The sequence below is a fragment of the Cricetulus griseus genome, chromosome 5 (genome assembly GCF_003668045.3).
Source record: "Cricetulus griseus strain 17A/GY chromosome 5, alternate assembly CriGri-PICRH-1.0, whole genome shotgun sequence".
Classification (NCBI taxonomy): domain Eukaryota; kingdom Metazoa; phylum Chordata; class Mammalia; order Rodentia; family Cricetidae; genus Cricetulus; species Cricetulus griseus.
In genome coordinates, this window is record NC_048598.1 from 138,017,865 (window position 1) to 138,045,855 (window position 27,991).

General features: G+C 37.7%; 2 protein-coding genes and 1 non-coding gene across 7 annotated transcripts in view; 1 reads left to right on the top strand and 2 right to left on the bottom strand.

Annotated features, from left to right (window-relative positions):
• Fkbp3 (FKBP prolyl isomerase 3) overlaps positions 1-2,362 on the top strand; it is a 22,121-nt gene extending 19,759 nt beyond the window's left edge. The window contains exon 7 of the mRNA XM_027416505.2: positions 2,021-2,362. Coding sequence (XP_027272306.1) covers positions 2,021-2,075 — 55 coding nt within the window. The 3' untranslated portion in view covers positions 2,076-2,362. The remainder of the gene's footprint in view (positions 1-2,020) is intronic.
• Prpf39 (pre-mRNA processing factor 39) lies at positions 1,173-27,845 on the bottom strand. Of its 5 annotated transcripts, none has more exons than XM_027416499.2 (14): positions 27,708-27,845; positions 23,409-23,752; positions 22,833-22,958; positions 22,067-22,185; positions 16,660-16,827; positions 12,380-12,545; positions 11,418-11,525; positions 9,609-9,773; positions 9,168-9,294; positions 8,336-8,604; positions 7,139-7,323; positions 4,596-4,670; positions 3,444-3,558; positions 1,173-3,316 (listed from the first exon to the last, which is right to left on the bottom strand). In XM_027416499.2, the coding sequence occupies exons 2-14, from the start codon at positions 23,721-23,723 to the stop codon at positions 3,260-3,262; spliced, it is 1,995 nt and encodes a 664-aa protein (XP_027272300.1). In that variant the 5' UTR covers positions 23,724-23,752; positions 27,708-27,845; the 3' UTR covers positions 1,173-3,259. The 5 variants fall into 5 exon arrangements, with proteins under 5 accessions (XP_027272300.1, XP_027272303.1, XP_027272304.1 ...); XM_027416502.2 differs by lacking the exon at positions 27,708-27,845 and adding an exon at positions 22,314-22,476 and having other exon boundaries at positions 22,580-22,958; positions 23,409-23,432; XM_027416503.2 differs by lacking the exons at positions 23,409-23,752; positions 27,708-27,845 and adding exons at positions 22,314-22,476; positions 22,580-22,648.
• Positions 8,197-8,283, bottom strand: LOC113830965. Its single transcript, XR_003485524.1, has one exon. It is a non-coding gene; the product is annotated as a small nucleolar RNA SNORD127 (small nucleolar RNA).
• Positions 27,846-27,991: the final 146 nt, after the last annotated feature.

Sequence of the window (27,991 nt, forward strand, 5' to 3'; positions counted from 1 at the left end):
CGAATCAGACTCTTGGAACCTACTTGCACACTGTGGTATGTGTTCACACACATGCACATAAATGAAGTAGCCTTTTTTGGAGATGTGAAAGATGCTGTGGAAATAAGCTGTCAAATCAAGAATCATTTCTGTATAGCTTTCCTGATTAGGCAGTTCTGTCTACTGAGGCCACAGGAATGTCACACTGTCTGGCTGATACTTTCTTCTGATACAAAGTAATCAAACTTTGAACAGATCTTTTTTGTTGTTTTGTTTTTTGTTTGTTTTGTTTTTGTTTTTGGAGACAGGGTTTCTCTGTGTAGCTTTGGAGCCTATCCTGGCACTCGCTCTGTAGACCAGGCTGGCCTCGAACTCAGAGAGATCCGCCTGCTCTGCCTCCCGAGGGCTGGGAGTGTGCCTGGCTGTACAGGTCTGCCTTTTTTTTGAGATGAGTCTTACTATGTATCCTTGCCAGGTTGGAACTGTACAGACAAGTCTTGAATCATGTCTGCTTCCAAAAGTCCTGGGGATTAAAAGTGCACACCATATTAACAACTAACACTAATTAGTTTTTAAATTTTCAGCTTTGTTTTTTCTTTTTTAAAGATTTATTTATTGTGTATACAGTTCTGGCATGTACATGCCAGAAGAGGGCACCAAGTTTCATTATAGATGGTTGTGAGTCACCATGTGGTTGCTGGGAATTAAACTCAGGAGCTCTGGAAGAGCAGCCAGCACTCTTAACCGATGAGCCATCTCTCCAGCCCAAATTCCAACTTTCATCTTTTAAAGGTAAATTTATCCCTTTTTTGGAGAAAGTGTCTTCTGTAGCTCTGGCTAACCTTAAATTTCTAATCCTCCAGATGCAAGGGTCTTTTTTTTTCTTTTAAGAGATTTTATTTATTTATTATGTATACATCATTATGCTTCCATGTATATCTGCACACCAGAAGAGGTCACCAGATCTCATAATGGATGGTTGTGAGCCACCGTGAGGTTGCTGGGAATTGAACTCAGGACCTCTGGAAGAAGAGTCGGTGCTCTTAACCTCTGAGCCATCTCTCCAGCCACACAAGGGTCATATTTATGGGTCAGTTTTGTGCCACAGTATCATTTAATTGAGTGAGAATTCAAAGTTTAGAAATCAAATGAACAAATAATAGTTACCACATGTAAAATGAAGACTACAAGACAAATGTTAATAAGCATTTATTAATAATTACAGTACTTCTATGACAAACTGGTTTGTCAGCATTTACAAAAAGCAGAAAGGCAATGATTCTAGACCATTTAGACTTTTAACAGTTAAGTGAAAAGTAATTATTAGCTGTTGTTTCTACACTTGTTGGCCAAATTAGTATTGATAGTACAATTTGTGGGTGATAGGGAGGGAAATTTATATTGGTAATCCTCTCTAGTCTTAAAATTTTAAATTCACATATAGAGCAAGTTCCAGGACAGGCTCCAAAGCTACAGAGAAACCCTGTCTCATTTTCTAACAAAACAGCTAGCTCTCAGCTTCATCTCATGTGAAAGCATTGTTTGAAACCATTACTTTTTTTTTTTTTTTTTTTTGGAGATGGTTTCTCTGTGTAGCCCTGGCTACCCTGGAACTGCCTGCCTCTGCCTCCCAGTGCTGGCATTAAAGTTGTGTGCCAAGGAGCACTCCTGAACTTAGCTTTAAATTCACAGTGGCGCCATGCTCTGCCTCATACAAATGTTGATACACTTAGATGTGTTAAATACTATTTGGTAGCATTAGTGAGGCATTTTGATAAGAATACTTGTTGAAACTCAACTTTTATGGTTTCTATTGATCACTTAGGAAACTTTAGCCTCTGAATCAAATACATATCTTTTCCTCTTAAATTTATTGGAACAACCTCCCTGGGCTATCTTTGAACTAATTCTGTCTGTAGCACACAAATATTGGGACCAAAACCAACACTCTTCTTTTTGAGTTTAAATTACTAGTAGCCAAATTTATAGTGTCTGGGGGAGAGGCACTTTTCATCAAATTTACCTTGACCATTTCTCACAGAATTCCACCAAATACCAAACTCATTTTTGAAGTGGAATTAGTAGATATTGACTGAAACCAGTGCATCAGCTCTGAAGACATCAACAACAATAAAAACTTGGCCTTGAAACTTAATGTGACTAATTAGAGCTTGTTACTATTTTAAGGGAAGAGTGGACTGGAAAATTCAAGGAGTTAAAGCTTGTTTACTTGATCTCAATTTTTGAGAAATGTAATCCCCTGGGAGCCCCTTTAAGTTTCATATTTTACTATAGCTGTGTAAAGTATTAAAGAGAACTGCGTTTCCTTTTACCTCATGTAATAAACTACAAGGCTCAATAAAAATGTCATGGATTATCTTGACTCGACTGAGTTATTCTGTGTTGCTGTATTAATGTTCAGATTAGGTAAAATAGGACTCGGGGATTCATCCAAATAGAATGCTAGCTTTCTCTAGGGCGTTTTAAAAATATTACTCTATGGTGAAAGGTTAAGAACATGAAGCAACATCCTGGTAGGTAGATAATAAATTTAGAGAAATCTTACCTCAAAATAATGTTAATCTATATTTTTGGTGTACCTCCCCCAAATGAATTCATAAACAATTGCTGCATGAGTCATTTTTATTACAAAAACGATAACTTTGATCAAAATGAAAGCTTACTCCTCACAAGTTTTACATGAACATTCTAGATACAAAGTTTTCAAAACATACTTTGATATTTCATTTCAAAAGGGGATGTTGACATTATACTTTCTCATTTATAATATTAATAGTTCATCTTTCTTACAATTAGAGCCAAATTTCCAACTATAACTGAAACATATACACAACCTTAGGATTTAAGATTAAAAATCTTTCTTTTAAATCTATTTTATAAGGAGAGAAAATTCTCAATAACCAGCCCTTATTTTTTTTTTCCCAGAATCTTGTAACTGACATGATTTGCAGTCAGTTTTTTCCCCTACACTTAAGGCTACAAATCTTTTGCAGGAGCTGCAATAGAATTCTAGACCACTTAATGAAAATAAAGTAAAAATAAAAAAAATAGTTCTCCAATATAAAGTAAATTTTAAAAATGGTAGGAAAGTTTCTATGGTACACTACTAATTGACATTTTCTACTATTAACTAAACAAATGTTACACAGAAACTGGGAAGACAAATTATCAAACACAACAAGCTTATGCTATGTTTACATCCTTCAAAAAAATAATTCTGAATTTCTCATATAACCAATCTGAAATTTACATTTTTCCATCAGGTTGGAGGTGGAGGATAATACTGTCCATAATTCCAAGGATTCTGATAATTGTACTGAAAAGGTAAAAGTAAAATATGTCAGCATACTAGTATAAAATTAACTTGTGAAATTCCAGTACTAAATCACATAAGGAAATATACAATGTAGAACCACTGCAAAGAATAAATTACGAAGACCTACCTGATACCAAGCACTGTAATTATATGCAGCTTGATTTGCCTGTAAGTCCCCGTCAATGATCTGCGCTGATGACATATCTTCGGTGTGGGCTTTCTTTTCTTCTGGTTCTTCTGAACTATATAAAAGGTCAAAATAGAAACTCAAATTTCCCAGATAGGAACTTTTCTAGATGATTACACTATATACATTTGTTTTAGTTAATGCTTTCAACCATCTTTTGGGAGCAAGGTGCTGTTTGTAAGACTGGGGGAGGGGGGAGCCTAGCTAGACAAACTGATAAATAGACCAAAGGCTAAGTGTGCCCCGTTTACTTTTTGTTACGGAGCAATCTCCAAACTTCTCCATCCTAAGAACTTTACCTACCATTAATACATTCATGAGTTGCCATCTAGAATAACTGCCAAGAGCACAGATGGTACTGATCCCTGTCCTCAAATGACCATTCTAAGTAATGGATTTCAGATTTTTTAACAAGGTAAAACTCCTTCCAATCTGGCCTTTGACTTTATAGCCTTGTTACTCTCCACAAATCTACAGCTCTCCATTTATACAGGGTGAGCTCTTGCTGACAAATTACACCCTCAGTTCTTTCTTTGTGCCAGAGATGGCAAACTGGCCTAAGGTATGGATGTGACCTGTGCTTCATTTGTTAGTCTGGTGTGGTAGTGCATGCCTTTAATCCTAACCAAGTAAGACACCAGAAACTGTATACACAATACACATTTCTGCATAATCTGTTAACAGTTAAGCAGTTATGCTGTAGTTGACCAAACATCACAGCATAAACTTACCTCCAATCATTTCTAGCTACACAATCCCATTGTGACTGCCACAAGATTGTGTCATTCCAACTATAAGCATTTCCTTAACTACAATCCCCAAGGTCAGTGGCCAAACTCCAGTCATCCTAATGGCTTTCCAACTCTCAGTCTATCTCCAGGTTCAATGAAATCCTCATTTTTGTACCTTGGAGAGTGGTAGGCTGAAAGTGGCCTTATTACTTGCTCAGCCATTTTCCCAAGCCATAAAAAGTATGCATTATCACAAAAGTAACACTCAAAAGTGCATGTTTTAAAAAGAATTCTCAATTTCCATATGGAATTTTTTATTCCTTTTAAGCATCCCTTCCCAATTTATCATGAAGTTACATACCCATTTTCAGCTTTCCTTTTTAAGGTATCCTGTTCTTTTAGGAGTGTTTGATGTTCATCATATGCATTCAGAAGCCTGAAGGGGAAGGAAAAGAAAATCCATAGGGATGTATTAAAAAAACAACTTACATCTATTTTTAACTGGAATCATTTTTAAGACTGAAATCTTAGTTCTGATACCCAGATGTTGCATACCTACATGATGTTTCAGGGCCTACATAGTACCTTCTCACTGAACCAGTAATTTGTTTGGATATTACCACCAAATCAAAATGATATTTCATTTAATTCTGTAGGCGCCAATTCTAAGAATTTGCTGTTTAGTGCTGATGGTAGAAGCTCTGAACAATGCAATCAAGATCCTTGTTCTGGACAGGTGTGATATGTATTATTTATGCTGTTAACCCTAACACTTAGGAGGCAGGAAGATCTCTGAATCCAAGGTGAGCTAGGGATACAATTTAAAAAAACAACAGAAAAAAAAAAAAAAAAAACCTGGCCTTTGTTCTGGAGAAGTAGGTTCAATGGTTCAGTGCAGTGGTTCTCAACTTTCCTAATGTTTCAACCCTTTAATATGGTTCCTCGTGTTGTGGTGACCCCAAACCATCAAATTCTCATTCTCTCTCTCTCTCTCATTCTCTCTCTCTCTCTCTCTCTCTCTCTCTCTCTCTCTCTCTCTCTCTCTCCCCCTCCCTCCCTTCCTTCCTCCCTCCCCCCCTTCTCTCTCTCTGGTTTTTCAAGACAGGCTTTCTCTGTATTGTTTTTGGAGGCTGTCCTAGAACTCGATCTATAGACCAGGCTGGCCTCGAACTCACAGAGATCTGCCTGCCTCTGCCTCCGAGTGCTGGGATTAAAGGCGTGCGCCACCAACGCCCAGCCGATCAAATTATTTTCATTGCTACGTCATAACTAATTTTGCTACTGTTATGAATCATAATGTAGATATCTGATATTCAGGATATTTGATATGTAGTCCCTTGAAAGTGGTTGAGAACCACTGGGTCATTGGGTAAAGTACTTAACTACCATGTACAAGGCCCTGAATTCAATACTTAGACTATGGCACATACTATTCCACTCATGCATGTTACATGTATTCTATTTCCATCACTGTGCTTCTCTCTTTCATCAGAATCCAGTAGGAACTAAATGAGAATATCTCTTCTAGGAAGCTTGACAGATAAAGCATATACTATTTCATATACTTTTGTAGAACCCAAGAATCATACTATCCCAATGAAAAGCTGACATTACATAAAGTCAGTCCTTCTATGTACCTTCATTAGTGTAAAACAAGTACTGATTATATAGTATACAAGGTAGTTAAGAGCAGAAACTATGAAATAGGGTCTAATTCCATACTCATAATACATGACTTGAAAAATTTAGGTATCTGAGTGAGCCTCTCTCCATCAGCTAAAGTAACAGTACCTGTCTTCATTTAAATGGCTATAAATCTTATACTACATAAATATAAAATACTTAGTATGATTTGACTAGTTGAACTGAAAACACTAGCTGCTGTGTCAAGATGAAAACTTACATACTATCAAAAACAAGCACATGCATATAGACACTCAAGTTTCTAATGGTTTCAGTGGAAATCACTGTAAATCATTATCAGCAAAGGCATATACATGCCTATTAGGCACTGGGATATTTACTTACTAGCAAGAGAGAAATATGGGAACTTTACCAATGTTTTAGGTAGTATTTCTACTTTCAGGGTTATCAGATTTAAATCTTAAGTTTAGATTTTGCCCTCTAATCTATTGCAAATGCTTACATCATCCTCAACTTTTATGATTCAGGAGGATGAGTCCAGTAAAAAGATGAGTGTGACCACATCTACCTTCTTTTTCAAGCTGAGACAAAATGGCATTCCTTTTCCACCTAGTCCTATCCTAGCTCTGTGCACATTGCTGAGGACTGAACTCAGGGTCTTGTACATGACAGACACATATTCTACCACTGAGCTTTACATCAACTACAGCCAACCCACATTCCTACCTTCATGTCTCTCGTAGTTCAGTTTTTATCATTTTTGTGAGGCCCACATGGTGGAAGGAGAGAACTGACTGCTACAAATTGTCTTCTGACCTCCATATGTGCACCATGGCATATACACACACAAAATAGTTTTGAAGGGATGATAAAGCTTAAGTCCTATTAAGCATATACCCATTTACAAAACTGAATTTACCTCCACATGTCTCTAAAGGAAAAGTAGCCTTAAAAAACATTTTAAAATTTACCATTAGCTCCAACAAGGTTCTTTAGTACATAACACCTGCTCTAGGCAAGCCTGATGATCTGAGTCTGATCCCTAGCGCCCATGAAAAGGTAGGAAAAACCCCATGAAGTTGTTTTCTGATCTCCTCATATACATCTTGTAACACATGAACCCTCTCCCATTCATATACATCATACACATGATAAAAACTTTTAAATGAACTTAGCAATATATAAATTAGCCACAAATTCTCATCACAAAATAACAATGCTCATGTTCCATTCAAAAAGATGATGGATTTAAGATCTTACTTATTAACATCTGAACCAAAATCTTCAAGGAATTCCACCTTTCTTTGAGAAAATGTAATTCTCATTTTAATAGGCAATGAACCATGTATGGCTTTGTCAAAGCAATTGAGGATATTTTCTTCATTTTGTTTGAGGTCACAACTGTATTCCATTTCAAGTAAATTGAGGTATAACTTTGTGTTCTCCTAAGTAAAAAGAAGTATCAATTAGTAACATTACTACAATTAGTAATATTCCTACAAAAGCATAAATATCTAAGATTAAAATATAACTCATATCAATGTTTTCAGCATGTATATAATGAAGTGAAACATATTCTTTAGGAAATATTTTTCCCTGTCCTGTGGCACTGAGAACAGTAGGCAGGTATTCTATTTATTACTGGGTCACAGTCCCTATGCTTCTTTAGCAATACTGGTGGATTGTAACACCACTCTATATTATTTCCCAAACTGTGTTATGTTGTTACATGCCAATCAATTAAAGCTCAATATCCTATGTTAGTTCATTGGACTTGGTCTAGCTTGGAAATTAAAATACAAAAGGATAATCTATATATTATACCTTTACCTGTAACTATATATACTTAATTATAAACTTGTATTTTCAACAGGCCCAATACAGCTTAAAATCTACAAAATGAAACATTTTCATTACACTAGCTTTTACTATTATACAAAAGGATTTTTTTTTTTTCTTCCTGAAACAGGGTTTCTTTGTGTAACAGCTCTGGCTGTCCTATCTTGATGTGTAAACCAGGCTGGCCTCCTAAATAAGAGATCTGCCTGCCTTTGACTCATGAGCACTGGGATTAAAGGTGTGCGCCACCACCACCTGGTAAAAGTAACTGTTATGCAAAAGAAAATTATCAGACTGTTTGATACTGTTTTGCTTTTGGTCCTAAAGTCTTCTCCCGGGCTCTTTAATTCTACTTCACAATCATGAAATTCATAAAATTTCTAAAAGCTAATTACAAAGACCAGAATATTTACAATTTTAACTCAGAAATCATAATTTTCTCAAACTTTAAATTAAAAATAATTAGAAAATGTTAGAAATGGCAACATCAGTTTAGAGGGACTTTTGTCCTCATTTAGTAATAAAATATATTACTGTATAGACCAAATCTTTCATCATGGTTGCCGAAGGGAAAAAGCACTAGTTTTGTATGGAAGCTACTGTTTAAAATATGCATACCTTATCTCTTTCGATTGCTTCCAAAAGTACCTTTCTTGATTTTGGAAGATTTTTTTGTATTTTGAAAAGATGTCGGGCTAGTTTGATAGCATAAAATGATGATTCATTATTTGATTTGGCATTCTTTATAGCATCTTGAAGCAACTGTTCAGCTTCTTCCATATTTCCATGACGTCGTTCTAAACTTACTCTTCTCAATCGAACCATTGCCAATCCTAGAACACATTCTTCAAACGTTCTCAAGATAGTTCTGGCTTCATTAATGTTCCCTAAAACAGTAATTAAATATTTATACTTTTACTTAAATTTCTAAAATAGACTTTATATATATCACTTGTTTAAATTTCTGAAATAGACTTGATACCAAGAACTGAAAAACAGTCCACAGGCTAAATCTAGGTCTCTATTTGAGGGGGTGTGGAGAGGTAATAAATAGCCATGCTTATTTTGTACTGTCTATGGCTAATCTTAGGATATGGCAAGGCTGAATTGCTAAGGAAACGACATAGCTTTTATAGAAGTTATCAAATTCTTCCTCATACATCCCTCAGTACTCAATTCCTATAATTCCATACTAACAAAGTGCTACATAAAGTATCATTGAAGGGCTGGAAATGGGCTGGAAATAAGATTCAGCATTTAGGAGCATTGGCTACTACTAAGGACCCAGGTTCACTTCTCAGCACCCACAACCATTAGTTAAGTGCAGTCCCAAAGGATCCCATGCCCTCTTCTGGTCTCTGCAAATACTTAAGCATAGACATGCATACAGGCAAAACACCCATTCACAAAAATTAATTAAAATACATCAACTGGACCTTCTCCTCCTTACCCTGCTGTTCTTCAAAAGCTGCCCAAAGCATATGTGCCATGGGTTTCTTTGGAAGATGAACAGTACAAGCTCTGCTGAAGACATGCCTCACTCCTTCAATGCTATGGTTTTCCATGTACTTGGCATACTACATACAGAAAAGAGGAAATACTGAATAATTTACAGTTGAACATGTGATTAAATATGTGACAGAACGATAAAATTCTATTTGTAAACCCATTCAGCACCTTTATTGAACCACTAGACTAGTTTCTGTAAGGAAGGACGAAGAGAGGCAACGAGGTTGGCATATGCAGCAGTCAAATCTGGTTGCAAGCAGACCATCTCCTAATGCAACAGATATAGTTATATGAACAACATTCAACAGAAGTACAAAAAAAGGTTAGTCACTAGATCAATGTTTATAATATATTCAAGTTAAACACTATATAATTTTCTTACCTTAATCCAAAACTCCTCATAGAGGGCACAAGATATGACACATCTTTCAAAGAGAACCACAACTCTTTCATGAGTTCCATTTTCAATTTCGAATTCTAAGTATTCTTTCCAGTTCTTTAGTTGGGCCTTTTCCAATGGTTTCACATGAAAATATGGTCTTTTAATCTGTTGAAAAAAAAATTACTGCATGGCAATAAATATAAACCAAAATATTTTAAGTACAATGATACAAATGATTTCAAATACAAAGAAAAAATTTTATTTTTTTTCTGGGGGGAGGAGCTTGAGAGAGAGTCTCTGTATATCAGTTTAGCCTCAAACTCCCAGGTTTGCTTGCTTCGGTCTCTCAAGTGCTGGCATTAAAGGCATATGCCACTACACCTGGCATAAAATATTTTTTTAAATTAAGTTTAATCACCATAATTTCGACAACAGAAAAGAAAACATTTTCCATTATTCGGTCTTTGTAAGCAATATACATATTTTTATTTTTACTTATGTGTATGTGTATGTGTACCTACATGAGTTTATGTGCACTACCTGCATGCAGGTATAAGTGTCCAGAGTCCAGATGGATCCTCTGAACTGGATTTACAGTTGTGAGACCCCCAACATTGGTGCTAGGAACCAAACTTGGATCCTCTATAACAGCAGCAAGCAGTCGCAGTCTTAAACCACTGAGACAACACACTAGTTTTATTTACTAATTTACATTTTTCTTTCTTTCTTTTTTTTTTTTTTTGGTTTTTCAAGACAGGGTTTCTCTGTGTAGCTTTGGAGCCTATCCTGGCACTCGCTCTGAAGACCAGGCTCGCCTCGAACTCACAGAGATCTGCCTGCCTCTGCCTCCCGAATGCTGGGCTTAAAGGCGTACGCCACCAACGCCCAGCAATTTACATATTTTTAAAATGAACCATTTTAACATAGTTATACAGGGATAGGAATGACAATGGACAAGGAGACCATTTAAGGTAAAGGAATTATTCTTTATTTTGATTTCTAAGATAAATTATATTGTATATTCATCAAATTCTTTGACAGCCAGACACAGACAATAGACGTATAACTCCATTCATAGGCTAGGCCATGAGAGGGTAATTTACAAAAAGAAAGCTACATTAAACCTTAAGCCTAGGGCTAAGGAAGCCAAGCTGCAGTTTTGTAAGTAGAATAAGAACAACTGACGAGGAAAGGCGAGACAAATGTAATCAAGTTGACCATGCTGATGGTAGTAAGTATCTGTGAACTAATGAACTGCATACTTCAAATAGGTAAACTGTTTGACATGTGACATACACCTACACAAGCAGTCAGAAAATAGTTAAATTTATAAGGAAAAAATGGAGAGGTGTGTGTATTTTTAATTTTTGAGATAGGGTTTGATGTAGTATAGACTGGCATAGAACTTAGTAGGTAACTGAAGATGACTTTTAATTTCTGAACCTTTTTATCTCTAGCTTCCAAGTGCTGAGTTATAAGATTCGATACCAAACATGGTATCGAAATGTCTAAATGTGGTGCTGGGATCAGAGATTCATGCATGTTGGGCAAGTAGTCTACAAACTGAGCTTAATCCCCACACTTAGAACAGCTGTTCTGTTGTCCATAAAGTATAACTCAATAAAGTTGATTTTTAAATGTAAGCACATTTATCAGGAATCTTGCATTTGAAATCTGAATGCAGTAAGATTCTAAACCTGGTCATGGAAAATGTTAAATACAATTGACAAGTATACCTCAAAGTTATTTACAAAAAGTAAAAAAGAGTATCTTTTTATATTTTGAGGACTTATAAAACAAAACACTTACACCTTCTTCAAATGTCCACCTCTTACTAACTTCATGCTCATTATAGTTAAACATTTCTTGATGAATTTCAATGATTCTGTGTCTCATGTTTTCTATTTCAGTAATTAGCTTGGAAAAAAAGAAAAAAAAATCTTGTAAGTTACATACTGAAAATTCTCAACAGCACACATTTAAGTATCTTCTACACATATTTCAGTCTTTATTCAGTCTTTAGTACAGAGTTTTTAATTGTTAGATGTTAATATTTTAAATATAATTTTTGTTTGTTTGCTTTGGTTTTTTTTTTTTTTTTTTTTGGTTTTTCTGTGTGGCTTTGGAGCCTGTCCTGACACTCACTCTGTAGACCAGGCTGGCCTTGAACTCACAGAGATCTGCCTGCCTCTGCCTCCCAAGTGCTGGGATTAAAGGCATGCGCCAGCAACACCCAGCTTGCTTTGGTTTTTGAGACAGGGTCTGTGTACATATAGCACTAGTTGTCCTAGAACTCATATGGAGACCAGAGTGTCTTAGACCTAACAGAGATCCACCTGACTCTGCCTTTTAAGGGCCACCACACCGACCTTTAAATATGATTTATAAAAGCCAATTTCTGCTGGGCAATGGTGGTGCATGCCTTTAATCCCGGCACTCAGGAGGCAGATCTCTGTGAATTCAAGACCAGCCTGGACTACAAGAGCTAGTTCCAGAAGAGCCTCCAAAGCCACAGCCACAGAGAAACCCTGTCTCGAAAAACAAAACAAAAAAAAAGAGAGCCAATTTCTTATGTTTTTTTGAAAATAGGGATAGATAGGAATAGTAAAATATTTTTTCCTAAAGTAAATTACTTCCAGATGTCTCATGGTTATAACTTTCTCCTTTAAATTCACACTTAAATCATACTGACCTAAATGTCCACAACTTATCACCTTTCCACATATGCTACCTAGCTTCTTACACACTGAACATATGATTTAAAAGGTTACCTTTGCTGGATCAGTTATGTCTTCAATTCCTGATGGAAGGTCATCACCAGGAGGTCCATCATCACCACTGTGTCCATTTACAGAAGCTAATTCCCTTCTCAGTTGAATGAACTGTTCCTCAGTTAAAAGATCTCTAGGCAAGTTATTCTGTACATGTTCTTTAAATCTAAAGGAAGAATTAAAACACACACGTCAGATACCTCCTACATATTACTCCTTCAAATAAGTAGAGAAACAAATTAAAATATCCTAACATTTCTTTCTTTGTATTAAAGTTCTACCACTTAATGATATATAGTTTCCACTCTGTCTTTGCAGTGCAATGTAGAGAACAGGTACGTAAATTCCAACTCTGTGATTATTTGATTTTTCTCTTCTCCCAATCTAAAAACAGAAGATATCTACTTTGCAAATTTAAGTAAGACATAACTAATTCACACTAAAACTGTAAAGCAATCACGAAATGTTTCCATTATCATCCCCCCTACCAATTACTTATCCACACATTTCTGTTTAGCAACCTAATGACATTGGCTTAATTAAGGCCACCAATTACCATACATGCAAAATTAAATTGGTATTTGTTCTCTAGTACACTCTATCTTCAACATCTGAGGCTGCTAACCATGTCTTCTTACTTTTAGAATCTTCGTCACAGCTTGGTTTCTGAGGTATCACCAATTCCTTGGTTTTCCTCCAAGTCTCTTTACGATTGCTGTTGGATCTCTCTTGGTTTCCCATTACTACCTGCCCTTAAGGTTATGTACTTTCTGGCTAAAGTCACTAACAGAGCTGATAGTAGCATTCCCCAGGGCTTGCTGGCCAGCTAGCCCAGCTAATGGATAACCCCTAAGTCAGTGTGATACTGTCTCAAAACATAAGGTAAAGAGTAATCAAGAAAAACACAGGAGGGCTGAAGAACATTGGCTGCTTGATCTTCCAAAGGACTCAGGTTTGACTCCCAGCATCCTAACTGTACTTCCAGTTTCATAGGCATCAGGAACCTATGTGGTACACAGACACACATGCAGATAAAATACACACATAAAATAAAAAAATATCTAAAAGAAAAACACAAGACTTCAGTCCCTCAGCCTCTGACAAACACATACATATTTTCCCACAAATCTGAAAAAAAAAATTGCTGAGTGTGGTAGTGTATATCTTTAATCCCAGCCCTTGAGAGGCAGAGGCAGGCAGAGCTCTGTGAATCCAAAGCCAGCCAAGTCTACAAATTAAGGTCCAGGCCAGCCAGATTTAAACAGTGAGACCTTAATCTCAAGAAAAAGTAGAACAAAACCAATCAAGTAGCCAACAAAAGAAACAAAAAATTTCATTTATTGGGCTAGAAAGATGAATCAAAAGTTAAGAACACTTGCTGGTCTTGCTTGCTTAGGACTGAAGTTCATTTCCTAGCACCCACATGGCAGCTCACAATTGCCTAAAACTCAAATTACAGGTACCTGCAGAGGCAGGTACCAAGTACACATGGCACACATACATAGGTATAGGTAAAATATTCATATAATACACACAAATCATAAAATAGTAAATTTATTTATTCTTGGGAGGGGGGCAATTTGAAGGCCAGGGAGCAACAATGACAGTTCATGCTCTTCTTCCAAAAGTAGGTACTAAGGATTGAACTCAGGTCATCAGGCTTAGTAGTAAGAACCTTTACCCACTGAGCCATAGTGCCAGACCACATATATTCAAGCTTAAAAACCTAACAGGTCCCAGCACTTGGGAGGCAGAAGCAGGTTAATCTCTGAGCTCAAGTCAGCCTGGTATAAAGCATGAGTTCTAGGACACTCGGGGCTACACACAGAAACCCTGTCTCAAAAAATCAAACAAAAATAAAACCTAGCAGGATACTCATTTGAAAAAAAGATTTGGGGGGTGGGGGGAGTGGAAAGAAGGCTCACCATTATCATAAAATATCAGAGTCCAGTCCCCAGTACCCATGCTAGTTGGCTCACAGCCATCTCTAATTCCAATTCCAAGGGATCTGATGCCCTCTTCCATACTCCAAACAGACAACTGCACTCATGTACACAAGCCACAATCTATATATATATTATAAATATATAGAACATATAGAATATATAAAAATCTGGGGCTGGAGAGATGGCTCAGGGGTTAAGAACACTGACTGTTCTTCTAGAGGTTCTGAGTTCAATTCCCAGCAACCACATGGTGGCTCACAACCATCTGTAATGTGATCTGGTGCCCTCTTCTGGCATGTACTATATACATGATAAATAAATAAATAAATCTTAAAAAAAAAAGAATATATAAAAATCTAAAGATCTGGAAGAACTGAGAATATAGCTCCGTTGCAAATAAAGAAAAGCACACATTTAAAAAAATTGAAGGCTGTCTGAAGGACATTATCTCATTCCCAGAGGATTTTTCTGTTTCCAGGTAATCGTGAAATGAGGAGCTTTGGAAACCATGTACTTCCCAACAGCACGTTCTGCTTCAACTAAGGCATTGAAGTAAGCCAAATGACCATGGGCAGCTACTATTGACAGTTAATGGTTTCTGGGAAAAAGTCAGTTTTCTCTAAGTATGGCTGGTTGCTAGTAGGTTGACCAGCTAGTGGATGACTTAACACACCATGAGTGTATAGGTTATGTATTAAGAAAATAATACAAAATAAAACAAAACTACACACACACACACATTACAGTTAAGAACAGTAGGGAGATTAACGGATAAATATGATTAAAATACAACGTATGAAACTCTCAAAAATTATAAAATATAAAAAAGCAACTGTTTCAGCAACAGAAAGCTAGCATTTCCTTAATAAAGGTCTTGCAAACATAAATGTCATCGCATTTTAAACAAGAATTGGTCTATAAAAATCCTTGTCTTTGATCTTCACTTGTACAACATGCATATTTATCAAATACCAAGTCTTGTGCTAATTATTTACAACTTACTTCATTATATCCTAGAAACCTGTCTACCTGCTCTAACTCATCAATAGAGATAGGACACTGACCTACAATGTCTCTGCTTACATTTTTCTTTCTAGTTCCTATTCCAGCACAAGTCCATGTAACTTCTATTTTTAGCAAATTTATCTATAGTAGTTTACAAATATTTTATTACACTTAATTGTAAAATTCATATCATGTAAAACTTTCAATATACAACCTTACACATAACAATTAACAAAAATCCACAAAATAGCTTAGTGTGGTGGTATACACATGTAATCTCAGCACACAAGGTGAGACAGGAGAATCAAAAGTACAAGGCTAGCTGAAACAGTCTCAAAAGAAAACGACTCCACATGAAGTACATGTTACTTACACTCATACTAAGGAGTTAAAAAAAGAAAAAGAAAACAGCAAAGACACAATCTCATTCACTTTCTGGGTTCTGATCAGTGGGATACCTTGCAGCAGGAAAAGACACATGGAGCTGAGCATTGTGGCACACACCCGCCAACTACAGGACTCAGGAAGCACAGGAAGGAAGAGATGCAAGGTCAAGGCACACCGGTGCCACACAGTAAGTCCTAGGCCAGCTAGAGCTACCTAGCAAGACCCTATCTCAAAAGAAAAAAGAAAACAAAACCAAAACTAAACATGGAAACCACAGTACACAGCACAGAAATTTTAAATACTTGTAACGATCTTGAAAAGTTATTTATGATGCATAACCAGATAATCAGGGTGTAAAATTTTAATGGGATGAAAATAATTTGAATAGGGAGAGAAAGAAGTTAACACCCATACTGCAATCTTTACTGTACATAAACATATGTTTGTGAACATCAGGAATGTACATTTTATAAATCATTAAGCTGTAAAAATAAAATAAAGAGCTAGCCAAACCCCTTATGTCTATTATCCTGAGATGCTGAATGAGAAGGATTAAAGACTCTAGGCCAGCAGAGGAACACAGAAACACACTATCTCAAAAAATTAATATAAAAAAAGCACTTATTATTTGCCAAGTACCATATGAATTTAGTATTACAAAAAAATCATTTATAAAACACTATATCTCATTTCTTCACCGTTCTAAAGTACCTCAGATACAAAATGGACAAGAATAACTTTCAATATAAAACTAGTATATTAAACATTTCATAAGATACAGAAAAAATGACTAAATTAAGACATAAATTTTTATTCTCTAGAAAATTAGTTTCCTCTAATAAGATCCTATATAACATTTCAAAATAAACTGTAATGCTCAATATTGGGAACTGATCACCTACATAACCAAAGATATTTCAAAGAAAAGATCTTTCAACATACCTCTGGAAATGATGACTGTAGAGCTGCGTTGGAATACCAAGAATACGATCATACACAGCTGTAACTTCTCTCAGATTGCCCTGTTCATTTTCCCAGTTTATATACATTTCCCATAGTTTGTCAGATCGAAAATCTGTTCCTGCAGCTAGAACAGCATGCTCAAAAGTTCTGAAAAATTAAATTGCTGTTAAGTTATCTTCCCCAAATAAAATAACTCCTAAATATTATTATTTAATTGCTTCCTAGTCATGCATGAATGGAAAAAGTAGAAGCAATCATAGAACAGTTGCTTAAAGGAAGAATAAGTGAAAAAACAAAAGGAAAAGATAAGTGCAGTTTACCTTATACATAATTACAAGGTATAATGTACACATTTCAAAGAAGTAATAGGAACATGGTAGATGAAGTACTTGTTATGTATTTGAAATGTCAAATATAATGATTCCTTTAGAATAGAGAAAACTGAAGAATTTACAAACTGTATCTCAATTCGAGGATTTCTCTAGCAAAAATGCCTGAACAAGGGACTCAAACTATATATATAAACTCATGAGAAGTATGCATAGAATTTAGAACTATCAAAACCACCTTTCAATTCTAAAAGTTGATTGTGGGAGCACTTTTTTTTTTAATGGTATTTAGCTAAATTTCAAGAGATACCTGTTTATTATTAGATTTGATGTTTAATAAACAAAACCTCAGGACTAGAGAGATGGCTCAGGAAGTTAAGTGCTAACTACATAAATGTGAGAATAGAATTAAAATGTCCAAAACCCTTGTAAATACTAGGTGATGGCATGGCAGCCTGGCCATAATCAGAGCAGTAGGAAAGCCAGGTAGCTTAAATAACCTAAGTGGCAAGCTCTGGGTTCAACTGAGAGATTTCCACTGCAGTGAATAAGTCATCAAGTAACTAAGAGAAACACCTGAAAAGTCAACTCTGGGATCCCACACATATACACTCAGGGTACAACATGAACATTACAATAAGACAAAAAAACACTTTTTGGTACATAGTTTCAAAATAAGCATCTTAAAACCAAGTAAGGGCCAGTGAGATAGCTCAACAGGTAAAGTAACTTGCCAGCAGCAAGCCTGAGGACTGGAGCTCCATCCTCCAGACTTGCACAGTGGAATTCTCACAAGCTCACGGCCTACAGTACACACTGTCCCCATATACATACAATCAGAAGTTTTAAAATGTTATAAAATTTCAAGTGAAAAACAAAACAACTAGGTGCATTTATACCAAAGAGGCCATATTTCCTAAATTTATCTTTTAACACAATGTCTAATTTAGGCAAAACAGACAGTTCAAATTTTATAGTCTTAGAACTACAAATGTTTTTATATAAGGATAAGGCAGTAAGCATTTCCTGAAATTATCATAAAAAATTAAGACATAGTTTCCTGGATGCTTAGCAAAGACATGGTATGCATATATGTATACAAATAAACATTAATTCACACAAAACAAAAATATATTTTTAAGCAGATTAGTGTCCAAGAAAAAAAACAGAAAAGTGAATGTGTGAGAATTTAATGTACATAAAGGGGAGCATTTTTTTTTTTTTTAAATTTTATTTATCTTCTTTTCTGTTCTTCTAGACAGGGTTCCTCTGTGTAACAGCTCTAGCTGCCCTAGAACTCACTTTATAGACCAGGCTGGTCTCAAACTCACAGAGATCTGCTTGCCTCTGCCTCCTGAAGTGCTAGCATTAAAGGTATGCACAAGGGAGGCATGTTAAATCAACAAAGAAAGCCTGGACTATTTAGCAAAAAGGAATGATAAAATGTGCATTCCACAATAGCCAGGTAAATAATAGAAAAGCATTTAAAATTAAAGTACAGAGCTTAAGAGATGGCTAGCAGTTAGTTTTGATTTTCAGCACACTTAAGGTGGCTCCATCGTGTGACTCTAGTTACAGGGGCTGCAATATCCTTTTATAGCCTCCACACACACCAGGCACATATACATTGTAGACATACATGCAAGCAAACCACCATAAACATAAAATAAAATCTTAAATTAAAAATACAGAATTTAATACTCTTGGTAATAAAGACACAGAACTCAGAATCCAATAACTTAATTTTTAAATATAGGACTCATCATGTAGCCTTAGCTGGCCTGGAATACACTACGTAGACCAGCCCTACTCCAAACTCACAGAGATCTGCCTGCCAGAGTGCCAGGATTAAAGACGAGCCATCTCGGCTGTCAGGACTGAATGTTTTAATATATTAAGAAAAAAACTATAATAAACACCAAACAAAGTTTACTACTTTTCTTTATAAACACTTTTAGTATTTCTATTGTTGTGTGTGTGTGTGTGTGTGTGTGTGTGTGTGTGTCTGTCTGTCTGTCTGTCTGTCTGTCTGTCTGTCTGTCTGTCTGTCTATATGACTATGAGTATATACAGAGTCCAGAATGGGGGCACTGGATATCCTGGACCTGTATTTACAGATGGTTGTGAAACACCACATGTGGATACTGGAAACTAAACTTGGGTCATCTGAAAAAACACCATGTGCTTTTAACCAGTAAGCCCCTTTACCATGCACAAAACAAAGTTTAAAAACATTAATACTGGAAGAAATGTTTACTATACAAAGATAAATCTAACGAGGCCAAGTGAGTACATGCACGAGTACGCACGTTAAAAGAGTTGGGCAGTGGTGGCTCACGCCTTTAATCCCAGCACTGAGGAGGCAGAGGCAGGCAGATCTCTTGTGAGTTAGAGGCCAGTGAGTTCCAGGACAGGCACTAAAAGCTACTGAGAAACCCAGTCTCAGGGAAAAAAAAAAAAGAAAAAGAAAAAGAAAAAGAAAAACAGTATTACTACCCAAGAACAATCTCAGTGTATCCAGAAAATTACCAGATACCACAAAAAGCTGGGGAAAGAAAGATAACATAATAGAGAATGGTTAGATGGAGGTCTGCTTAATCTATGGTGGGCAACAGGCTGATCAGTTGCTCTTCCTCTAAAGAAATTGCTTAGTGTAAACCTTAGACCAACAGGATTCCTCAAAAAAAACAAAAAACAAAAAAAAACGGAATGGCTTTTAAATAACTTTTTATTTCAAGTATTCTTTATGAAGAAGCTACTGGCTATACACTTCTTACAAGGTAGGCATAATCAAGAAAGAATAGGACAATAAACAACAGAGCCTGAATAAAGCAAAGGCATTTCTTGGATCCATGGTGATGAGAAAAATCCAAAAACTTTATGGCAGGACTAGATGACAGCATAGACTATACACTGGAGAAGAAAGACAGCTACAAAAGGGTGAGGGGAAAGAAAAATAAGATTTAAATTTTATTAACAGGCCTGTTTGGAAAGCTATATGAAAAGCCTTCTATTAGACAAATGAGAAACATGGTTGAGTGAGAAGTAGTTAACCCCAGGGAAAATAAGACTATTAAAGATGAATATGCTGAAAAATAGCCACAGTCTCAAAATGACTAAAATATATACACATAATAAACAGATTTACTGAAACCTATCCTGTAGGTATCCTGAAAAAGAAACAGGAAAACAGGATATATGCATGTATTCCCTTTTTTTTCCCTTTGGTTTTTCAAGACAGGGTTTCTCTGTATTGCTTTAGAGCCTGTCCTGAAACTCACTCTGTAGACCCAGGCTGGCCTCAAACTCACAGAGATTGGCCTGCCTCTGCCTCCTAAGTGCTGGTATTAAAGGTGTGTGTCACCAACACCCAGTTCACATATATTCTTTATAAAAGCGGCAAGTGCTCTAAACTGCTGAGCCATCTCTCCAACCCTAATATACCCATATTAAAAGAAAGTTATTGGGGCTGGGCGGTGGTGGTACATGTCTTTAATCCCAGCAGATCTCTGAATTCGAGGCCAGCCTAGTCTACAAGAGCTAGTTCGAAAAACAAAAAAAGGAAAAAGGAAAAGAAAGTTATTGGGGCTGGAGAGATGGCTCAGAGATTAAGAGCACTGACTGCTCCTCCAGCGGTCCTGAGTTCAATTCCCAGCCACCACATGGTGGCTCACAACCATCTGTAGATCTGGTGCCCTATTCTGGTGTGTATGCATACATGCAGGCAGAACACTATACTAACCAATAATAAATAAATCTTAAAAAAATTATCATGGGGGAATGATTACTTTCATATATTTGTGGAAGTGTAAAATTGAGGAATGTTAGTTAAAATGTCTTTGTTAGATAGAACAGATGTTCTATTTTTAGTGCATTCCATAAAAATATACATTCAGAGACAATTTTGCAAAATTATTTCCTATGATAAAAATTTGTACAAATAAAAACATGACTTTAACATATTTTTTGCAAGTTAAAAAAATGGGAGATATTATATAACATTCTGGAAAATAAAAACAAGGTGAAGAACAGTCTGTAAAATTCACAAATTTGTACACTATATAACATCTGGAGGCAGACATTAAGACATTAACTGTGGAGCTGGAGAGATGCTCAGTGGTTAAAGCACTTGCTCTTCCAGAAAACCCAGGTTCAATTCCCAGCACCCACATCAAAGCCCACAACTGTCACTAACTCCAATTCAGGGGATCCAATGCCCTCTCTGGCCTCTTGGGGCACCAGGCACACAGGTAGCATACAGACGTAACATGCAGACATGAAAACAAAAAGCTAATAAACTGCCTTAGCCCCGAAGTGGTGGTGCACACCTTTAATCCCAGCACTGAGGAAGCAGAGGCAGGAGGATCTCTAAATTTGTGGCCAGCTTGGTCTACAGAGTGAATTCCAGGGCAACAAGGGCCACACAGAGAAACCCTATCTCAACACCCTCTCCCACCCCAAAGACATTAATCACAAGTGAGCAACAAGTAAACTTATAAACTAGACACATAAGTTAAGGGGATGTGGGAAAGAGGAAGATTGCATTTTTTTTTTTTTTAAGATTTCATTTATTTATTATGTATACAACATTCTGCTTCCATGTATATCTGCACACCAGAAGAGGGCACCAGATAGGCCGGGCATTGGTGGCACACGCCTTTAATCCCAGCACTCGGGAGGCAGAGGCAGGCAGATCTCTGTGAGTTCGAGGCCAGCCTGGTCTCCATAGTGAGTTCCAGGATAGGCTCCAAAGCTACACAGAGAAACCCTGTCTCAAAAAACCAAAAAAAAAAAAAAAAAAAGAAGAGGGCACCAGATCTCATAACGGACGATTGTGAGCCACCATGTGGTTGCTGGGAATTGAACTCAGGACCTCTGGAAGAGCAGTCAGTGCTCTTAACCTCTGATAAAGAGTAAGTTTATTTCATGTACTACTTTTTTAGTAACAGGAATGAAGCAAATAAATATCAACTTCCAGTTTAGTATTTATGAATAGTTCTCTGAATACTTAAATGTCTAAGTCTTCAAATACATTAAGTATCAAATATTTAACATACCCTCTTATTGTACCGTTTGTCTCAGGATCACCAGGTTCCAATGTTTCTTTTAAGAAGTTTATATAATGTATCCAAAGATCAACACTAAGAGGTATTGCCTGAAGCCCCCGTCGATAAACCTAAGAAGAAAACAATAAACTGTACCTCAAATATTTAATTACTTCTTAAAAGAGAGGCAACACTGTGTTATCCGGTGAACCTTAGAAATACTAATTACTGGAATTTTGTTTAAATAATCTACCATTACCATTTGGGTGGAGGTTGGATAGAACATGGCAATGTTCTGATCCCCACGTGCAGAGTCTTGATCTTCAAAGCGCAGCAGTCCCTGCATTCTGACCGGGTTGTGTGGGCAGGCTTTGGGTTACAGACCATAGGGCACAGACCCATTAGAGCATCAATGACAGCGTCTGACCAAAAATGCAATAAGACGTAGCAAACGTGACTAGCAAACCAACTATATTGTTTGGAAATTGAGAAATAAATGTAAGTGAGAGAAAAGCCCTGCCCTACTTGTTAAGCTGCAGTGTAATACAGAGGCTTGCACTGCAAAGCTTGACAAACTGTAGAGGTTTAACGCACCTGCCAACAAAGAGAGAAAATATTAGCTACAAATGCCACAATAGTGACAAATGCAAATAAAATACCCTATAAAAAAAGTTTGATCATAAATGGTAGGTACTGCCAGCCAGAAAAAGAGAGTCTGTTTGTTATTAATTGGCTTACAGTACCTAACAGAGAAAACTGTATTCATTGATGTACGCACCTCGTCTGATTGTTTAATGTTGTCATGTCGTTTTTCAAGGTCAGCATACTTTTTCCAGTAACCATAGCAATATGGGTAATGTATGAAAAATTTGTCAAATGCTTTTCTGGCAGCCGTCAAGTGATTCTGATGAAAATAAAACAAGGTGTTTAAACATCTTAGAACTTTTCATCAAAGAAAGAATAAATACTAACTTTGCCAAATAGTAGGGTAGCTTCTTTGTTTTCCAGAGCTGGGGACCAAACCCAGGATCTCACAGATGCTGCTAGGCCAGTGTGCTCCACCTCACTGAAGTGCATTCTCGTATCCCCAAGGTAACTATTTCACTAATTTTACATACCCACACACAAACCTCAATTATTACACAATATTTAGCATTGTGTCTACATACTTTGCACAACGCATAATGCTATATAATTTTCAAAGCTAAAATACATGCTTCTTTTTAGTATTATTGAACTCAGCCCGAGGATCATTAAGAGATTAAACTTTAGTTACAAAACAGAAAGCCATGAATTGATGATACTACTGTATTATTCTGACCCTCTTATACAGACCATTTAAATAGTTACTAACCTCCTGTTCTACGTACTGAAGCAAATATACCCAGCCTGTAAAATCCTGAGGATTAGTTTCTACTGTTTTCCAAAATTTTTCAAATTCTGGAGGGAAGTTTCCTTCTGTTTCTGTCACTGGAAGGTCCACAGCATTTGCCATTTCATTTTCTTCTGTAGATGCATTCACGCTGGGAGAACCATCGGGTGATTGCTCCATCTCTGTAACGTTCATAATCTCAGTACTAAAATCTGGATGTTCTACTGCTACCTCTGAACTGTTGCCTGTGCTGCCATTATCAGAGTTTCTGTACTCATCCATGTGAGAATTTTGCATAGCTACTTATTTGGTCTTCAGTGAATGATCTGCAGAAACACACACATACACAAAAGAGAAACAGATTCCAAATGCTAGTAAACTTATTTATCATGACCAAAAATTTTTTCTGTAGATTTACCTTTTCATTTTATGTGCACAAATGTTTTGCCTGCATGTATGTGTATCATGTGCAAGCTTAATCCCCAAGGTCAGAAGACAATGCTGGATCCCCTGGAACTAGAATTACAAATGGTTATGAGCTACCATGTGGGGGTCAGGACCTGAATCTGGATCTTCTGGGAGAGGAGCAAGTGTTCTCAAACACTGACCCATGTCTCCTGCTCCACACTTTTTAAATCCCTATCTGCCTACTAAAAACATAAACAGGAGAACTAGTACATTTTACTAATTTATCTGTTTACAAATAATAGAAATTCTATTGATAATAACCATCAATCCTCCTGCCACAAAGTACCTGGGATTACAAGCACGTTCTACAAGGCCAGACACACCTGGCAATAACTAGTTAAGTTGTGCCCAACCTTTTGATATTGTTATAGCTGTTATCACCTACAAAGATAATACTGGAGAACCCTGCACCTGAGTTAACTACTCCTTCCCCCAAATTTAAATCACACAAAGTTTTAAGTAAGTCTACTATTTGTGTTAGACCGCTAGCTATCTCCAGACACATATGGTCCTCAAGACCATACTCTGTACACATCTAAAAGAAATTTATGCAACAGGAATTGTGTTAGCATCGGGTCTCAACTTTGGGTTGCGACCTCTTTGGGGGCTGAACAACCCTTTCACAGGGGTCATCTATTGAAAACAAAGAGAATTACATTTCCATTCCTAACAGTAATAAAAGTAGTTATGAGGTAGCAACAAAAATAATTTTATGGTTGGGAGTAACCACAACATGAGTAACTGTATTAAAGGGTTTCAGAATTAGGAGGACTGAGAAGCACTGTGAAGCTTACAATTGTCAATGTTGGCACCTAATTTTCTTGGTTAATTTCTACTATTTCATTAGACAGAAGCTGTTTAAAGAAATGCTCAAAATCAAAGAGGAAGAAAATGAATGGCAGAAGTACACTAGTTAAAACTGTCCTTTTCTAATGAGAAAAGCAAAAGTTTTCCCAGAGCCCTTACAGCATTTACAGCCTCCTAATCCCTTACCTGGATTAGGTACACTGCCTCTTGACAAAATGAGTTTTCTCCGAGTAAAGATAATGTAAGAGGCATAGTGAATAGGTAACTCTTGTCCACCAGATATCACGTAACTCTTCAAGAGATACTAAGCATAACCCCAGATCTTTATTTTTCCTTTGATCCAGAAGTTCGAGTCAGTATTTGCCCACATTTTTACACATCCATGTGTATGACTGAACAGATGTACAGCACCATATGTGTGCAGGTGCCTGGGATCAGAGAGGGCACTGAATATCCTGGAACTTTAGTTACAGTCAAGCAGTGAGCCACCGAACATGGGTGCTAGGAACCAAACCTGGTTTCCCTTACAAAAGCAGCAAGCACTCTTCATTCACATTGCTATTGTAATAATTACTATCTCTCCTACACATTTGTACTGAATTGTGTTACATAAAGTCCAGCCAGTTTGAGCTATATAGAAGACCCTGTATTTGGGATGCAGAGGTGGTTCAGGTTTTTATAGCATCTACGATTTTCATGGTAGGCTGCTCATAACTGCCTTCAACTCTATCTCCATGGGGTATCCCACATTTCTGGCCTCCATACCCACCTGACTGACATGCAAATACCACTACAGACATATACACACAGAGGAAGAAGTAAGAAAACGAACAGTATATACTGAAATACACAAACAATTCAACACCCATTTTGGGTGCAGTACAAAAAGTGGCACACGCCTTTAATCCCAGGACTCAGGAGGCAGAGGCAGGGGGATCTCTGTGAGTTCGAGGCCAGCCTGCTATACAGAGAGAGTTTCAGGACAACCTCCAAAGCTACAGAGGAACCCTGCCTCAAAAATAAGTTAAAATACTGCACTGCCCGACTATTGATACAGATGAACAAATCTTACAAGATAGATTATTAAATTTAGGGAGGAAGGAACTTTGTTTTGCTCAATGTTGTATCCCTAGAAACCCTTGAACAGATGACATATCCAGCCCTGACTTGGCAAAATGGTATTCCTCAGAGTAATAAAACTCTTCATTCCACAACTCAACACGCTAATGATTTACTAAGCATACTTTCATATGCTATGCCATTTTCTTATAAAATGATATCGATGGCAGACTCAAATATGTGAGGTTAAAAACCTAAGTATATATTACATGGAAACACTCCCTCTATACTGTAAATTCAACTGTTTATTTTATTTGGAGCCTATTAAATAAATACTTGCCTAACAATCAGGATGCTATTTTAAAAATTAAAAGGAATTTCAGAAAATGACTTACAATGATGTAAACTCAATAAACATTATGCATATGACCCAACAATTTTTCCCCTGATGCTTTGCATGCCTATGCTCACAGAGGCATAAAAAACACGATCTATCATTGATTGTTACCATAAACCACGTAAGTAATATATATAAACTGAAGTCATTAGTTAACTAGCTAGCTGGCTTTACAATCCACAAATTACTCCATGTCTCAGCCACAGATGAGTCATCTGAATACCTCTTAGAAGAAAGGGGTTATTATAACAAGTGGTTTTGGCAACCGGTTTTTAGAGACTAAGTAGGATGTTCACAGGCAGACCTTGTTTCCTCATTTTAAACAATCATGTCCCAGAAACTGAATTCTGTTTATATATTTACAATGTCTGCATAATCTTCTGAGCTTATGCCTTACACGGAATTCTTAACACATTAACAGAAGATTCTGCTCCTCCTTGAAAATACACAAATCTGATTTTTTTTTTTTTTTTTTTTTTTGGTATTTTGAGACAGGGTTTCTCTGTGAAGCTTTGGAGCCTATCCTGGCACTCGCTCTGGAGACCAGGCTGGTCTTGAACTCACAGAGATCCGCCTGTCTCTGCCTGCCGAGTGCTGGGATTAAAGGCGTGCGCCATCAACGCCCGGAACAAATCTGAATTTTACACTTGATACACAACATATTTTTTTTCCTCAATCCAACTGTAAGACAGAAATATTACTAAGTATCGAGTCTTTTAAAAATTCTGGGGCCTACAAAATGGCTCAGCAGGTAAAGGGCACTAGCCGCCATGCCTTAGAGGAACAGTGGAAAGTTCCACATTTTTAAACTCTAGAATGAAGTTATAAACATGAGGGGAGGAAGGGATTTAACAGTTGTTATTTTTCTCAAAAGTCTTAAAAGACTGCCATGGAGTACAAAGCACCAAGTTCCCACCCTAAGCTGCCTTGGAAGAAGCATTCTTGGCGTTACCCTTTCCAGCCCCTGAAAACGTTTAAAGTATTTCTGAATACGTGAGTTTTCTGGTGTAAGTTCTCGAACAGAAGGGACATCTGAAACATTCTGCATCACTACTAAGACCGTACCCAGAACCGTGCGGGCTCCTGATCACGATTGTTTAAAAAGGATTCCACCAGGCTCTTTCACGTGTCTGTCCTTCCGTCCGTCCGCCCCTTCCCCTCCCCCAGACGCCTGCCTACCGTATCTGTTTTGCAGTGACCGATGTTCTGGCCCTCAGGAGCCCCTCCACTTCCTGTCGCCCCGGCCACGCCGTGTTCCCCGGGGCCAGGGAGGCACAGGATTCAGCCCCAACGCTAAGCTAAGCGGGCTCGCAGAGCCAGGCTGAGGCTCGCTCCCCGCCCTCCCGCCGCACCCCTCCAGCCCGGCTCTTCCCAACAGGTGGGACCCGGGAGGAAACGCGCAGCCAGCCCGGCGCCAGCGCACGCCAGCCAGCAGGCCTCGAGCCGGACGAGCAGGCGAGGCCGCGGCCCGGTGCGGCCTGAGGCGGCGCAGGCCCTTCCCGTCCCGGCGCCTCCCCGGCCACCCGCTTCAGGGCGCCCTCCGCAGCTACCTCACGACGGACGCCGCTCGGTGCCATGAGCCGAAGCCTGGGCCAACCTCGCCAAAGATGGGCCTCCCAACGCCTCAGTCCACGCAGCTCCCTCAGCCGCCACCACCACCACCACCAGCAGCGTCGCCGCCTCTTCGGGGACACACTGCGCATGCGCTGGCTAATCCTGCGGCGCGGTGGTCACGTGGTACGGGCACCATCGACCCCGCCCTCCTTGGTCTCCAGTCAGAGACTGTTCTTCCTCAGTCGGTGTTCCCCAAACACCACGTATTCCCTGCCCAACT

Bases quoted from the DNA above. Each gene is read 5' to 3' on its own strand.
- Prpf39 (XM_027416499.2), bottom strand. From the start codon at position 23,723: ATGCAAAATTCTCACATGGATGAGTACAGAAACTCTGATAATGGCAGC. The intron at 16,828-22,066 runs GTATGTTAAATA...TTAATTTTTCAG, and splicing joins ACAAACGGTACAATAAGAGG to AACTTTTGAGCATGCTGTTC. The intron at 9,295-9,608 runs GTAAGAAAATTA...TTCTGTATGTAG, and splicing joins ATGAGGAGTTTTGGATTAAG to TATGCCAAGTACATGGAAAA.